Source organism: Odontesthes bonariensis, chromosome 4 (assembly GCF_027942865.1).
Source record: "Odontesthes bonariensis isolate fOdoBon6 chromosome 4, fOdoBon6.hap1, whole genome shotgun sequence".
Classification (NCBI taxonomy): domain Eukaryota; kingdom Metazoa; phylum Chordata; class Actinopteri; order Atheriniformes; family Atherinopsidae; genus Odontesthes; species Odontesthes bonariensis.
The window spans coordinates 40,348,882-40,363,735 of record NC_134509.1 but is presented as its reverse complement, the minus strand read 5'-3'; the positions used below and the strand labels follow the sequence as shown (position 1 = coordinate 40,363,735).

At 36.6% G+C, this 14,854-nt stretch overlaps 1 protein-coding gene across 3 annotated transcripts in view; it reads left to right on the top strand.

Moving 5' to 3' along the window:
• The window catches only part of tenm3 (teneurin transmembrane protein 3), a 204,043-nt gene that overhangs the window by 92,462 nt on the left and 96,727 nt on the right, over positions 1-14,854 (top strand). For 2 of the 3 annotated variants that reach the window (XM_075464209.1, XM_075464208.1), the window contains exons 14-19: positions 6,712-6,858; positions 7,857-7,987; positions 8,071-8,159; positions 10,586-10,705; positions 12,839-12,971; positions 13,310-13,438. In XM_075464209.1, coding sequence (XP_075320324.1) covers positions 6,712-6,858; positions 7,857-7,987; positions 8,071-8,159; positions 10,586-10,705; positions 12,839-12,971; positions 13,310-13,438 — 749 coding nt within the window. Of the gene's footprint in view, positions 1-493; positions 521-4,883; positions 4,893-6,711; positions 6,859-7,856; positions 7,988-8,070; positions 8,160-10,585; positions 10,706-12,838; positions 12,972-13,309; positions 13,439-14,854 lie in introns of all 3 variants that reach the window. The other variant, XM_075464210.1, reaches the window with a different exon arrangement.

Here is a 14,854-nt window from a genome sequence, read left to right as displayed (position 1 = left end):
CGGTGATTAGTAGGTATTTGAGTAGTTCAAAGTTCAGTATATGTCTGTGGTATACTGACACTGAGCTCTGCAACTTCACAAATATTTTATTTTATGTTCCTTTACTCTTCTCATATCAAGTCAGTTACAATACTTAATTCTTGTAAATAATTTAGGGGGAAAAAACAGATGATAAATCAGATGAATATGCAACGTGTCAATGTCTAAATAAGGACATCAACATCATTAAACCTACTGATGTTCTCTTTCTTGCTCAACTGACAGTTTATAATGTGATGTAAGCTACATCAAACGTGGTCAATCAGGATGCATGTGGGAACAGATTGTAATGCCAGATGTGAACACATGTACTTAGCACTGCCCAATTGGATGTGTGTTAGCAGCAAAAGAGGTCAGGCCCTGATATTTCTCTTTTTTTGCTGCTGCTTACTTTCTGGACTAAATTCTCTTTTTCCATCTTTTTTCTTTCTTCTTTTTTCCTTCCTTCATAAAGCTCACAATCCGGACATTAGAGTTAAAGGTACTGTACTCTTTTCTCGTCCTCACCTCCTGTTTTCTTCTTTCCTTCTTCATTTGCTTATCTTGCATAAATCGGAGCTGTGGTTTCTTTAGTTTTATTTCCATATTTCATTGCTGTTTATTTAAAGTTTTCAATTTGGATATCCAGAATATGTTGTGTTTTTTCTCATTCTTATTATATTGAGTTTTTTTCTACCATCTTTTCTTAACACAGTCAATGATGTATTGAACAAAGGCCTATTCTATCGGGTAGCTTGACTGTTTTCAGTTTCTACACAACAAAAAACTAGAAGAGAATTTCATTTTTATGGTTTGCCTTGAATGACTTTTTAAATGCCGTATTGTGGTCATCAACTCAATGTCTTCCTAATTTTTTTCAACATCCCATGACTGTAAGAGCAATAGCCTTTTTTTATAAAGGAAACTTTGCTTTGCATGTTTGACTTATATATTTTGTCAGAACCATTGTATTTAAAGAATAGAATTTAACCTGTCTGATTTTAGGGTGATACTGTTAAACACTATCTCACACGAACAAATGGGACTGGTAAAGTTGTAAAGGTAAATAAGTATTTTAGTTTACGTCTGCTTTATATATGGCAGAGAACATAAAGTGTTTAAATTATACAGATTATTGAAAATAATAGCTTAAATTAATCAGAGTATTGAAATCAGTATTAATAACTTTTTTAAAGAGATATCACAATGTAATATTACCAAGAGTACGGCAAGGCAAGGCAATTTTATTTGTAGAGCACAATTCGTACACAAGGCAGTTCAAAGTGCGTAGTAACAAGAAAAAGTCCACATTGATATTGTTACTTTTGTTTAACAAAATAAAGAGATAAATAAGAAATTAAAAGAAGATGCAATCAGTGAAGAAAATTCTCCACTGTTTTGTCCTAGTTTGTAAAAAAATTAGAAAATAGTGGAAATTGCCATTAAAACTGCTACGAAGGAAGATCAAAATAGTTTGATTAAATAACTAACTCAATGTTTTTACTCTTTTGTATGAATTGTTTGGTAATATAATTTGATAACATAAATTGTCCAACTTAATAAGTAAGATGTATCTATTCAATTTAATTCAGTTTATTTATATAGCGCCAAATCCCAAGAAATGTCATCTCAGGGCACTTCAATAGTACAGTCCAATTCAAGCCAATTAGGGTCCAATTCATTGTAATCATAATCCAATCAAATCTAATTAATTAAATTAAACAATAATGCCAAATGTGCATAATGTCATATGAGGAAATGAAAGGGGGAAAAAAAAGAGTAAAGTGAGGAAAGGTGTGACAGATGAGGCCCCCCAGCAGTCCGGGCCTATAGCAGCTTAACTATGGGATGTTTCAGGATCACCTGAGCCATCCCTAACTATAAGCTTTATCAAAAAGGAAAGTTTCAAGCCTTGTCTTAAAGTTAAAGAAGGTGTCTGCTTCCTGAAGCCAAACTGGCAGCTGGTTCCACAGAGAGGGGCCTGATAACTGAAGGCTCTGCCTCCCATTCTACTTTTAGAAACTCTGGAAACCTCAAGTAAACCTGCACTCTGTAATAAGATACTGTGATCGACCGTATCAAATGCAGCACTGAGATCCAACAGGACAAGCACAGACACAAGTCCGCTATCAGAGGCTAAGAGGAGATCATTGGTAACTTTCAGCAGTGCAGTTTCTGTGCTATGATGCACTCTGAATCCTGACTGAAACTCTTCAAACAGATTATTTCTGTGGAAATGATCACAAAGCTGAACTGCAACTATTTTTTTCAAGAACTTTAGACATAAAGGGAGATTGGATATAGGTCAATAGTTAGCAAACACTTCTGAATCAAGAGTAGGTTTTTTAAGTAAAGGTTTAATTACAGCAACCTTAAAAGTCTGAGGTACATATCCTGTCAACAAAGACAGATTGATCAAATCCAATTTGGAAGTGTCAATTAAGGGAAAACCTCCTTGAACAGTCTGGTTGGGATTGGGAGAGTTTAGAAGAGACTATTGCTATCTCTCTATCCATCGATCCATACATACATCCATACATTGTCATGCGGTAGAATTAATATAATTCACTTATAATTATATTGCAATTACTTTTTTATGATCTTCCCACCCAGTTCCTCAACATATAAACAATTTTAGGAAAAAAATAATTTAGAAAAAAGCAAAAATACCCCTTGATGAAAGAGCGGCAAAGGGCTTCGACACAGTCACCCCCAATCTCTGCGCACCCATGGTTATTAGTTTAAAGATTCAGATTCCATGATACAAACATCCTATTGCCTGACAGGAAGTTGAAAATGAGAAAAGTTGTGTTTATTTCAGGTGCTTCATAATTGTTGTTTTTTCTAGTTTCTACACGCTATGCCGTAAGTTTAAACTGTTAATCATCTGATTTGTGACATGCTGCCCCTTCAGTTCAACCTTTGTCTGATATGAGCCTTTTTGCCTGAAAGTTGTGTTTACAGAAACAGGATCCTGTCTCATGACTACAACTAACGCTGAAACCCTGTTCAAAATTTTAAACTTCTCATTCACTATATAGTGCACTATATTTGTCACATGGCACACTAAAAGTAGTACAGAAGATGTACACTGTTTGGGTCGAAATAGACCATCATGCATTGCACCCTGGAGCCAGGAGCAATGAAGAGTGTATACCAAAGCTACCTCTAGCTTATTATTTCCTTACATGTAAGGAATGTCTGGTAACCACATAATAGACATCTCAACCACGATGTTGTTAGCATCTTTTTCTGCCTGATATGTAGCTTTTGAAAAGTTATTTGTAATATATGCAGAGACCATATTTGAAACTTAAAAAGTAGTTTAGTCTAAACAGTAAACGTACAGTATTTGTCTATGTTTTTGTCATAGAAAATCATAATCATATCATAATATAATAATAATCATAATAATCAGATTGTTTTTGTGAAAATTTTAATAAGAGCTACATTGTCCACTGTGGCTTCAAAAACAACACTTTAGAAAACCATTGTTGTGTTCCAACATGTTTTGTTGCTTTTTGTATATCAATACGTAAATATCAATACAATATTAGCATATTTAATATTGTTATAGACTTACAGCTGCAGTGCGTGCATGTATAGGTGGATACAGTACAAATAAAGAAATTAAAAGTGTGCATAATCTGTGATTTTTGTCATAAAGTTCTATGTAACTGGAGAGAGATGGTGTTCTTAACCAGAAAACAGCAACATTTTGCTTAGTTATTAAGTTGTTCAAGATTCAAGGTTCCAGATGTTTATTTGTCATATACTCAATAACAGACACAGTGGTTATTATTGGGTAATGAAAATCTTACAAAATCTAATATGTACATATCCTGCGGGCATATGTCTATGTGACACATAAATGTGAATAATTGTAAAGCACAGCTGCATTCAAACAGTGTCATGCATAAGCATAAAGCAACAGCAGCCGGCTACCCCTACCCACTAGGGAGTCCTCTATATCGTGAGCGCTATGTTGTGAGTGAGTCGGCAATTGAAATCTTGTCATCAAGTTTTGAAGAAGTCTGTCAATGAACCAATAATTTGAGAGAAGCAAGCGTCCATCTAAAACATGCAGGGGTTTGCTTCCACAAGACCAGAATCAGGAAACACCATTTCTACACTTCTGCACTAATTTAGAACCAGATTTAAATGGAATTTAGCAGCTCCAATGCCAGACTTTGGTAACAATTTCAACGAAAAACAGTTGCCCACTGTTCTGACCCGTACCTCTGATTGGTGTCCTCTCCACTGTAGCTGCAGCCTAAGCTTATTGGTATTGTCGTATTTACACGAGTCCGAAAATGACCAAAATCTTTTATCTCAGAGGCAAAATAAAGCAAAAGTGGTGGGAAAAAAAATCGGAAATTTTAGAGTCCTATGTTCATTTATATTAAAGCACATAGATTAAAAGCATCCGGTGGTAATTAGAGGAACTGTATCTTAGGACATTGTAGGTTTTGGCTTATGTCATGCTAGTTGAAATCTTAGCTGTAATAATTATTGCCTGATGTTAAAGTTTGGACTACACTTAATTACACTGGATGCCTGTTAACCATTTTTAACCTCACTTATTTTCGACATCAATCATATCATACACATGAAAATGATTTTTTTTGGTGAGACAATAATTGTTTATGAAAACTGATCCTAATTGAGTCATTTTACTACTGTATCTCTACTATTTCATTCTGTTGATTTGATCCCAGCTCTTCCTTCCTTTCCTTAGTCTACCATTGGCTACCTTTTTCCATCATTCCATCACAGAATATATTTGGCAGTGCTTGTTTTGGTTTCAATTTCCTTTTTTCCCTAATTTTCCTCCCTCTCTCCTTCTTGCCCTCTCCTATTCTCAGGATATAAAGGTAATTCAAGCCAAAGATTTAATAAAGGCTTCTCTGTCCCAAAATACAACTTCACACTCACTGTTTCTTCGGATTCATTCCAGTTCATTCAGTTTCCTTGTCTCTTCCTTTTCCTTCACTTTCCATGTTACATTTCCTTTCAGCGCTTGGTGTATCTGGTTCATGTATTGTCATTTTGTGCTGTTTTTCTATTTCTGAAGTCATCTATATTTTTTGTTTTCTTCTTCTGGAAGATGCCTGTCCTTATCAATGATTTTCACACAAAACACAATCAATACCAGTGCAGTTGTGCACAAGAACATATGGTACACGCAAAACTGGAATGCATACACAATTGTACACCAAAGGTGTGTGACTACAGTTTTGTCTTGCATCCACAAGCCTGATTTATAAATCTATATATCTGTGTGTGTGATAATTTAACCAGCTGCTATACTTCTGTTTTCTATCTATCTCACTCCTGTCTTCTTCTATCTCTTCAGCCGGGCTTTGCTTTGGTCTGATACTCAGTATTTATTTATCAGTCTGTTTAATTTTCAATCTCACCATCTACTCTGTAACTGAGGAATGCTAAATAGAGGCATAAAGTATAGTTTTCGGGGGCATGCAGTCCAAACCACCCTGTCTTTTCTATACTTTGTACTCTGTCTATCTGTTGTGTTTTCACATGGATCAACCCGTGATACTGACTTGAAGAACAAGACTAAAGTAATCCATATTTATACGGCAAGAGAAAGTTTTCTTTTAAAGAGAAGAAGCTTTGATATCATTTTATAACCAACATTGTCAGCTTAAATTGTCAGTTAAATTTATCAAATTTTTTGTTTGTTTGTGTGTCCTGTTTTTAATGATCATATTATTCAGCTGCAACATGTTTCTTTTCCACTGATACAAAAATGGAAATATTAAAATGATTTAAATGAAATTGCAGCCGTGCAGCATAACTGTGCCATTTTGGCCAAAGAAAATCTTTGTAGTTCATGTGAAACTACAACACAAGTGCATTTCATCAAAGGCTGACTGTCTGTTTATCCGTCAGTCTACGTCTCTTATGTGTGGGTAAATATACTGATTTGCTGTATTTGTCTCTCAATGTGTCTTTTGTTTTGTCAGTCAATATGAGTCCATTTATTGAAGAAAGGTTCATCACACTGACTAAACGTTATAATAATGACTTTTATACACATCCAAATTTAACCATTCAAATTCTTTTCGTACTGAAGCTGCTGACATCTTATTGTGTTTAAACCTAAAACGTTGTATCTCAACCACAAGCACAAAGTATTTCTCGTATGTAAAGTTTCTCCAGTTATCCCTTGGATGTGTAGAATGACACTGCAGCTTTATCCAAAATGGAAATGAAGTAACTCCAGATCCACTGTGTATATGAAGTTTGTTTATGTGTTCTGTTGAAGTCATTTTAGTCTTGACACAATGACCAATATACTCTACATCTTGCAGTCTTTCTGCTATTTGGGTCCAACAGATTTGACATTGGATCATTTTTGGTATTTACTGAAATGTAAAAATAATTAGATTAAGCTTTTAAACTGGAACTTAGATTTTACTTGTCAGCTCAGCACTGTGCACTTGTAAATCTTATCATTTACATAATGAAATTAAATTATGATACAAGTATATTGTAACTTTACATGTAAATTGTTACGTTCTGAAACAGCAAGAATAAAAGTATTTACAGCTCTCAGCACTCCAGTACGAAATTATCATCAACTATTCTCCAAAATCCTGCATGAAGTGAGGCCTAGTTTACGGTGTTTGGGCCACCTCTGTTAACTCTGTGTTTGCCCCCTGTGCCCAGAGGGATGTCCAGGTCTCTGTAACAACAATGGACGGTGCACTCTGGAAGCCAATGGATGGCACTGCATCTGTCAGTCAGGATGGAGAGGGGCTGGGTGTCATGTTGCCATGGAAACACTTTGTACTGATGGCAAGGACAATGAAGGAGGTATACTTGTGCATATTATTGGGGAAACGAGCTGGATTAGTTATCAGCAAATATTGATAAGTGTCCAAGGATTCAGTAAAATTATTAATAAGCGGTATTACCTATGAGGCATTACTGAGTTAAGTCAGTGGCACTGGCTGATAACTCAAACCCAGTATTGTCTTTAGGATTGGTCTCTACATGTCAATCAGGGACAGATGTGGCACATACAGAGCATATCTGAAGGCTATGAATCTGAACCCTTGCTGTGAGGCGACGGTGCTAACCACCACACACATTATAAGAATACATATTCTAATTGGTGGACATGAGTACATACTTGTAAAATATCACAAAAGAAATTATGAAATGCAGAATGCTTAATTAAGATGAAGCAGATTCACTTCAGATTTTCCTATTTTGCATTCCAAGTGTAGCACACTCTGACCGCTGTCTACTGCAGGAAAGATGTTGACCACTCATTAGTGCTATATGCAACCCCACTTGGAAAAAAGACTAAATGTAGCAATCCTTTTAAGCTGCTCAGGTCTTCAAAAAGCTGTGGGCTGGTGTTTTAGATTGAGGCCATGTTGAGAGAAAAGAGAGAGCTCTGATGAGCAGTCACTCACAAGTAAGAAAGAAACAACAGAGGAAACCATTAACTAACTTCTTTTTCATTCTGTTATTTCCATACAGCTTTGTATTGCATGGTGTGAGTAACATGCAAGAGCAAGTTTTATCGGAAGTTTGATATACTGTACAAAACTCTCACGATCCAGTTAAAATGTTTTAGAGTTAGTTGTCCGGTATGTAGAGAAAACATTCATAACATATTCTGCCATATCTTGGGGGTTTTCATCTTATTTTCCTTCTTGCTGACAGTGAAAAGGAGTTTTACTTAGGTATTTTTAATCCTTCAGTTGATCTGGTCATCCCTCTACCCATTATTCTGTGTCCACCCTCATCATCCTCATTTTTACTCAGGTCCCAAACCTGAATCATTTGTTGGTGTGTTTCAGATGGCTTGACTGACTGTATGGATCCAGATTGCTGTCTGCAGCCCTCTTGTCAGAACCAGTTATATTGCAAAGGGTCACCTGACCCAAGTGAGGTGCTCAGTCAGTCTCCATCTCCACTGGCCCCTCAGCAGGTAAGGAATTGCAATAGAAATTACAATGTGGAAGTAAGAAATTGATTTTCTACAAATTAGCCTCACTTTTCAATGTTCATTAGGCTGCCAGATCCTTCAATCAGCGCATTCACTTCCTTGTTGGCCCTGAATCTACTCATGACATTACTGGAGAAAGTCCATTCAATAAAAGGTAATCTTGTCTATGTTCTCACTGTTTCTTTGGTTTGCTCTTCTTTTTGCCATTTAATGAAGATGGACATTTGTGTTTAGTATGTTTTTTTATGTTTAGTTTTTTTTTACATCTTTTGCCATTGCAGATATGAATGGCCTGGGTAGCATGTTAATGCAGTAGTTGCCACGGCCCTATTTATAGCGGAAGCTCTGGTTTTGAACCTGCTCGTTGACAGCTGCAGTTTTCATGTTTCTATTGTGCATGTGTGGGGCTTCTCCTGACACTTCCCACAGTCCACAATGGAAGAAATGTTTTGACTTGGCTTTAATTGGTCATTTGTGCTTTGAACTGGCTGTGGTTCTGAACATGCATTATCATTTATCTCTTTGTATTAACCCTGTGAGGGATTTGAGTGCAATTTCTTATCCGATGCCAACTGCAATTGGCTTCAGACCCCAGATTTCCAACTTGGGACTGCAAAGAGGGCTTGCGGGGGGGCATAGAGGACCAATGGTAAATATAGAGTGAAACAAAATTGAATTTATCATTTATATTAGGTGAATAGATGAATAATGTGTTGGGGAATGTTTTTTTTTTTTTTTTAGAGATCATATTTTTCACTCATAATGCACTCTGTTGTTCCTACTGTAGTTTATCCTTCTTTCATTCACCATGAGAGGTTGCAATTCAGTTGTTTTGTCTCTCTTGATCTTTACGCTGGAAGAAGTTTGAATAAGTTCTGGATCATACCATAAGTACTTAAAGTCTGCCACTTGTTCTGTCCAAATGCCGTTTTTACCTGGATCTGCTTCAGACATTCCTTAATTAATTAAATGAATTCATTAACCAAAAAGATGAGTGGCTTTTTGCATATGATGAAAGCTTGTTTCGCATACAGTGAAGAAACGTGATGGCAATTTTATAAAGCCATATGATAACAGGCGAGGGGCACAAGCCTGCCATAATAGCATCCTGTATTGTTGTAATGGAATGGGCCCCATCATTATAATTAAAGTACTTTTGTGTGTATGTGTATGCATGCAGACAAAGAGAGAGAGAGAGAATATGTCAGTGATAGAAGAGAGTGCATGAAAGAGACAAAGAGGAAGGGGTTTTGTTTGGTTAAAAGGTTATTTAAAACCGGCATATAATAACAGAAATTTAGTGTTTTCTAGGGGTGGGACGATATGCTTTGGTCACGATTCGATTGTATCATGATTCTAAGGTGCCAAATCGATTTGTATCACGATTCTTGATAATTGCGATTCTACAAGTATTGCGATTCGATATAACCAGTAATTGCAATTTTCTTCCTCCTTCGTTCCCATAAACGATGCACATCAGTCCGTATCAGTCAGTCCAGCAGCTGACATTTATTTCAACTTGAGACAAAAAGAGGTGCTTAACATGTACAGCATTTGTTAAAGTTTACAGTTACAAAATTAATTAAAATGTCCACACGGCACAAATGTGGGCTAGTTTTAACAAAACTTAATGTAATGAATTGATGACGTAATATAATCGATTCAGGGAAGAAAAATCGATTTTTCCGCCCACCCCTAGTGTTTTATATTCCTTTTTGCTACAAAGGGAGGCAAGGCAACCAGGACTAACTTACCAAATAGACAAATGCACAGAAATGAATCAGTGAACTTAAAGCAACAGCAGAGAAGTTGATGCTTTTAACCCTCTGTGCCTCTGACCTGTTTGACGTACCCTGACCTTTGCTCTGCACAAACCTGGCCTGAAACTGCCCCAGAGATACTACCCTGGGGCTGAGAAACTTTGGTTTCTGGCCTTGTGCCCATTTTTGTGGCCTCTTAAACATGACAGAAAATATGTGCATGCAATGCTGTACACAAAGATTGGTTTTATCTGACAATGGTGTTGCATCCCACAACTTAATGAGGAGCCAAACCCCTGCTGTCACTTTACCATGCAAATTACCTTAATCTAGCATTATTACGAGTGTCTGATAACAAAATGACAGCAAACTGAGTCACGCATAGGCTTCATAAAAAATGTTTGTCTTTACCTGTGTAATCAGGTCAAATAACGTGTAGAAGTTGATTATTGATTTTAAAAAAAAGGAAATTGTCACTGCTGAAGACTGAAGTACAGGTCATCAAGTTCACGTGAATGCAGCTCTAAAAACTGTTCTGTGGTGTAAAACTATGCTAAAGATTGGGATGACAATAGAAGTCATGCTATGTGCACGATGAGGGCAAGAATGTCTCTTCCAGTGCACTCTCACTGCAGTCACTCTGCAGTTCTCTGAGCGATGCTGATGAGAGGCGCTGCTGTAGCATGTGAACATGTGAGCTGGTGTACTTTGCCCAAGCCAGTTTTCCAGCGCAGGTTTTACCCCACAACAGTGTGAAGTTTACAAGACTGCAATAAAAGATTTCATTCACCTTTAAGAAAAATAAACTCTTTTTTTCCAGCTTGGTGTCGATAATTCGAGGCCAGGTGCTGACCTCTGATGGAACACCTCTGATCGGAGTCAATGTGACATTTGTCCACTATCCTGACCATGGATACACCATTACGCGCAAGGATGGCATGTATGTACTGATCATTTATATTTATCCAATATTCATAATATTCAGTTTTTCGATTTGACTTGCATTTTCTTCCAAAATGATTGCAGTTGAACACACTCTTGTATTTTTAAAAATGGTTGCTCTTTATTTAATCTACCTGTGAAATAAGAAACAATTTTATGCGATTCAGTAATATAGTATAGTAATATTCAGTAATATATATATAATATAAACTGCAAATTGACTTGTTGACTTTTTCCTAACAAGTATCTCAAGTCATCACAAAAAAACGCTTAGTTTGCATTATGGTTCATAGTTTTTTTTTTTTTTTTTAACAAATATTTATTGCACATTTTGTACGTTTTACAAACGGTGAACAACAGGAACAAGAAGGCACATGTAAGAAACAACAATAATAATAGCAATAATGATGAATATAAAAGGAAAATATACAAGTAAAAAGAAAACAAGAACATATGCATGCCAGCATGTATTCATGAATATATGTATATAGACACACACATACTAAATCAAGATAAAATGATTTAAGTTCAGCTCATCATTCCAGCCATCTACTTCAATATCATTTTTCTCAAAGAGATTACAGAAAGCCTTCCAGATTTTCCAAGCTTAATTTTGAGGTGTAGCTTATCTTTTCTAAAGCAAAGTAAAAAGTGAAGTGGGACAAGGTTTATCTTTTTTCTATGAACATGCTATATATCTTTATACATGGCAGGCTCTTGTGGGGAATGTATTAACAGGAACAACATAGAAACATATTACATGGCAGTATTAACAATGACCACAGCTTGGGAGATCCTCTCATACTTCCTGATATCGTTCTATGCGTAAGTGGCCAAAACCCAATCTCTGTCTTTTTTTTCCAGTTGTTCCATCTCCAATCTACACTTTTTGTGTTTAAAACTTGTGAAGTTTATCGTCTGGGCTCTCAAAAAGGCTTTAAAAACCTCCCATCATATAGCAGCTGATGTCTGACTTGTATTATTTTCAAAATAATAATCAATTTGTACTCCAATAAACTCAATAAATTCTGGATTCCTAAGCCAAAATGCCTGAAGACGCCATCTTGGGGAGTAATTCGTAGACTGGAGCATATTCAGAATAAATTAAACCTAAGCATGATCTGAAAATATAATGCTATCATACCAGCATCATGAGACTAGAGATACCAAGGAGGCAGAAACCAAATAATGATCAATTCTGGAGAATATCTGACACATGCTAGATTAGCAAGGGAAAGTTAATTGGCCGGGATGTCTCCCACTCCAAATGTCAATTAAAATAAATTCTTTAATATACTGTAGCAGCTCCTTTCTTGTCTGATTATAAGAAGTATCAGTTCCAGTAGATCTGTCCATTCCAGGCTGGAGAGCACAATTAAAGTTCCCACCTATGACAAAATTACCAGGTAAAGCAGCCAAGGATAAAAACAGGTGTCTAAAAAAAAAAAAGACAGCTTATCTTCATTGGGCCCATATAGATTGACCAGATTTAATCGGACTGAGAGAATTTCTCATTGGATGATGAGGTATCTGCCAAATCAATCTTCATCAACACTAATAAGTTTAAAGGTCACAGAATTGTGTATCAGTGTAATTACCCCAAGTGAGTGTGATGTGAAAGTAGCTGAGAATACTTGACCAGGCCATCTCCTCCTCACTCTGATTATATCTACAGGGGTCAAGTGGGTTTCCTGCATAAAAGCTATTTTAGCTTTTAATTGTCTGCTCCTGCTCATAACCACTTTCAACTTAACAAGTTTGTTTAAACCTCTTACATTCCAAGATGTAAACTGAAGTTCACATGACATGCTGTAATGATAATGAAATTGACTGCCGTAGAATGAAATTACTGAAAACTAAAGGTAAAACATAATAAGGAAATAAAGTCAGAAGTGTGTGCCTTAAAACGCTAGAAACATAACTGAGTGTACATCAATAACTGAAATACACCAATCCCTCCTCTAGCACACACATCCAAACTATGGAGCTTAACTGGTCTGCCCGCCTCCACAGCATGCCCAACAACCCTAACAAAGCCCTTCATGAAATATCTATCAGGAAAACATGAAGTGGTATTTTTTAGCACAAACAATACAACTGATCTGGTTGTTTGGTGTTGATGTGCACACAGGTTTGATCTACTGACGAATGGCGGGGCATCCCTAACGTTGAGTTTTGAGCGTGCTCCATTCCTTACTCAGTACAGAACTGTCTGGGTGCCATGGAACGTCTTCTATGTGATGGACACGTTGGTCATGAAGAAGGTGAGTGGTGATACTCTTGGCTGTTTAGATACTGTATTTTTCTATCTTTGCTGGGTCATGGATTTATGACTAATCAATGCTGTTATTATTTAAGACAAATCTAAAGCTGTTGTTTGGCCTTTTATTGTTTTACACTGACTGAAGATGCCTTATTTAAGATGTGATGGCTCAAAGGTTATATTGGTATAAGATGACACTGTGCGTTTTCTTTTTTTCATGAACAATATGTTAACTGTTTGACACGGACTAATAAAAAAAACAGGAGCACTCTCATTGAATATTAATGAATGAATGTCAGTGAACAAAACAGAATGACACACTTTGTCTGGTTGTTTCAGGAGGAGAATGACATTCCAAGCTGTGACCTGAGTGGTTTCATCAGACCCAGTCCTGTCATTGTTTCTTCACCTTTGTCTACATTTTACAGAGGCTCACTTAAGGATGGCCCAATCATACCTGAAACTCAGGTAATGGCAAAGAAAATGTCTGTGAAAATTCTCCTCGTGGAAATTTCAATTTCCAATGATAGCCTCGACTTGCCTCTATTGTAGTTAGTTAGATAGCTAGTTAGTCTATGATAAACCAAGTACATGCATGCACTAACACACATACATGGTTACCACAGAAGAGGAATTATCACTCTGAAGCGGTTCTAGTGGTATGTGTGCATGCACGTACACACACTGAACCCACTTTACTTCCAGAACCTAATTGCCCGTTAGCCTAAAACACATTTCTGTTGGAAAACAACTTTCTGTCATGATTTTTTTTTTTTTTTTTGGTACTAGAGGCCTTTATTTGAAAGTTTCTTGACAGGAAGGAAAGTAGAGAGAGAGAAGGATGACAAGCAGCAAAGGGCTGGCTGCATTGAGGAGCTTTAGCCTCTGTATCTGGGGTGCCTGCTCAACCAGATGACCTACCTGCACCAGGCAAACTTAAAGGATCACCATGGAGAATTCTAATTGCATACACATGGCAAGACATACTTTTTTTAGGGTGTGTGTGTTTTCTCTGCGAGCGAGATAGGTAAAAGGTGATGGAGCAAACTGTATGTTGGATGTATGGAATGGATGACAGATTTAACTGCATAGAATTTAGTGAAAAGCAGGGATGTGTGTAAGTGTGTTTGGATCTTTGTTGTCACATTGTTTTAACCAATCTCCTAAGGAAATTAAACGGATGACAGAGTGTTTTTATATTTTCACAACCCTTAACCATTGCTCTATAATTATTTTCCCAAGTTTCTGTGTATTTGCTTAGATGGCTGCAATTAAGGGAGTGTTTGCATTAAAGGAAAGTGTTTGAGGCAAGCTTTTATGCATGTGCATGTTGGTGCTGATCAAAGGCGAGTGGAAAGAAAGTGGCTTCATAGCTTTTTTGTGAGCTGATTCCATTAGAGAGAAGGGCAGTTTTAAAGGAGATGTAATGGATCTGCAATGAACGCTAAATGTCCAGCTAATGAAAAGCCTATTGTGCAGCTTAAAAGTATAACACTGGAACACTTTAGTCAATCTTTCGTCGAGGAAAATTTTTTTTTTCATCATCATATATTTATTTACCCATCCTACTTTTCTTTGAGTCTCCCTCTTCAAAGTTTTAACTATAGGCAAGTCAGATAATTTGTAAGAAAAGAAAATGTCTTATTTAAAATTTGAATTTGTATATTTTCAGATGTCCAACCAGAGACTTATAGTTGGACAGCACAATAATGCATAGTCCACCAGAGGGTGAACATTAAGGCTGACAAATTCACATCTAGAATTACAGAGCAGGTTTTAGTAACCTTTGTAGGGGAAGAGAAGTAAGTAGGAAAAACCAAAGTTGTGGAAGTGGTGGAGCATATTAATTTTTTATATTTTTATATCCTACGGGCTCACCACCCG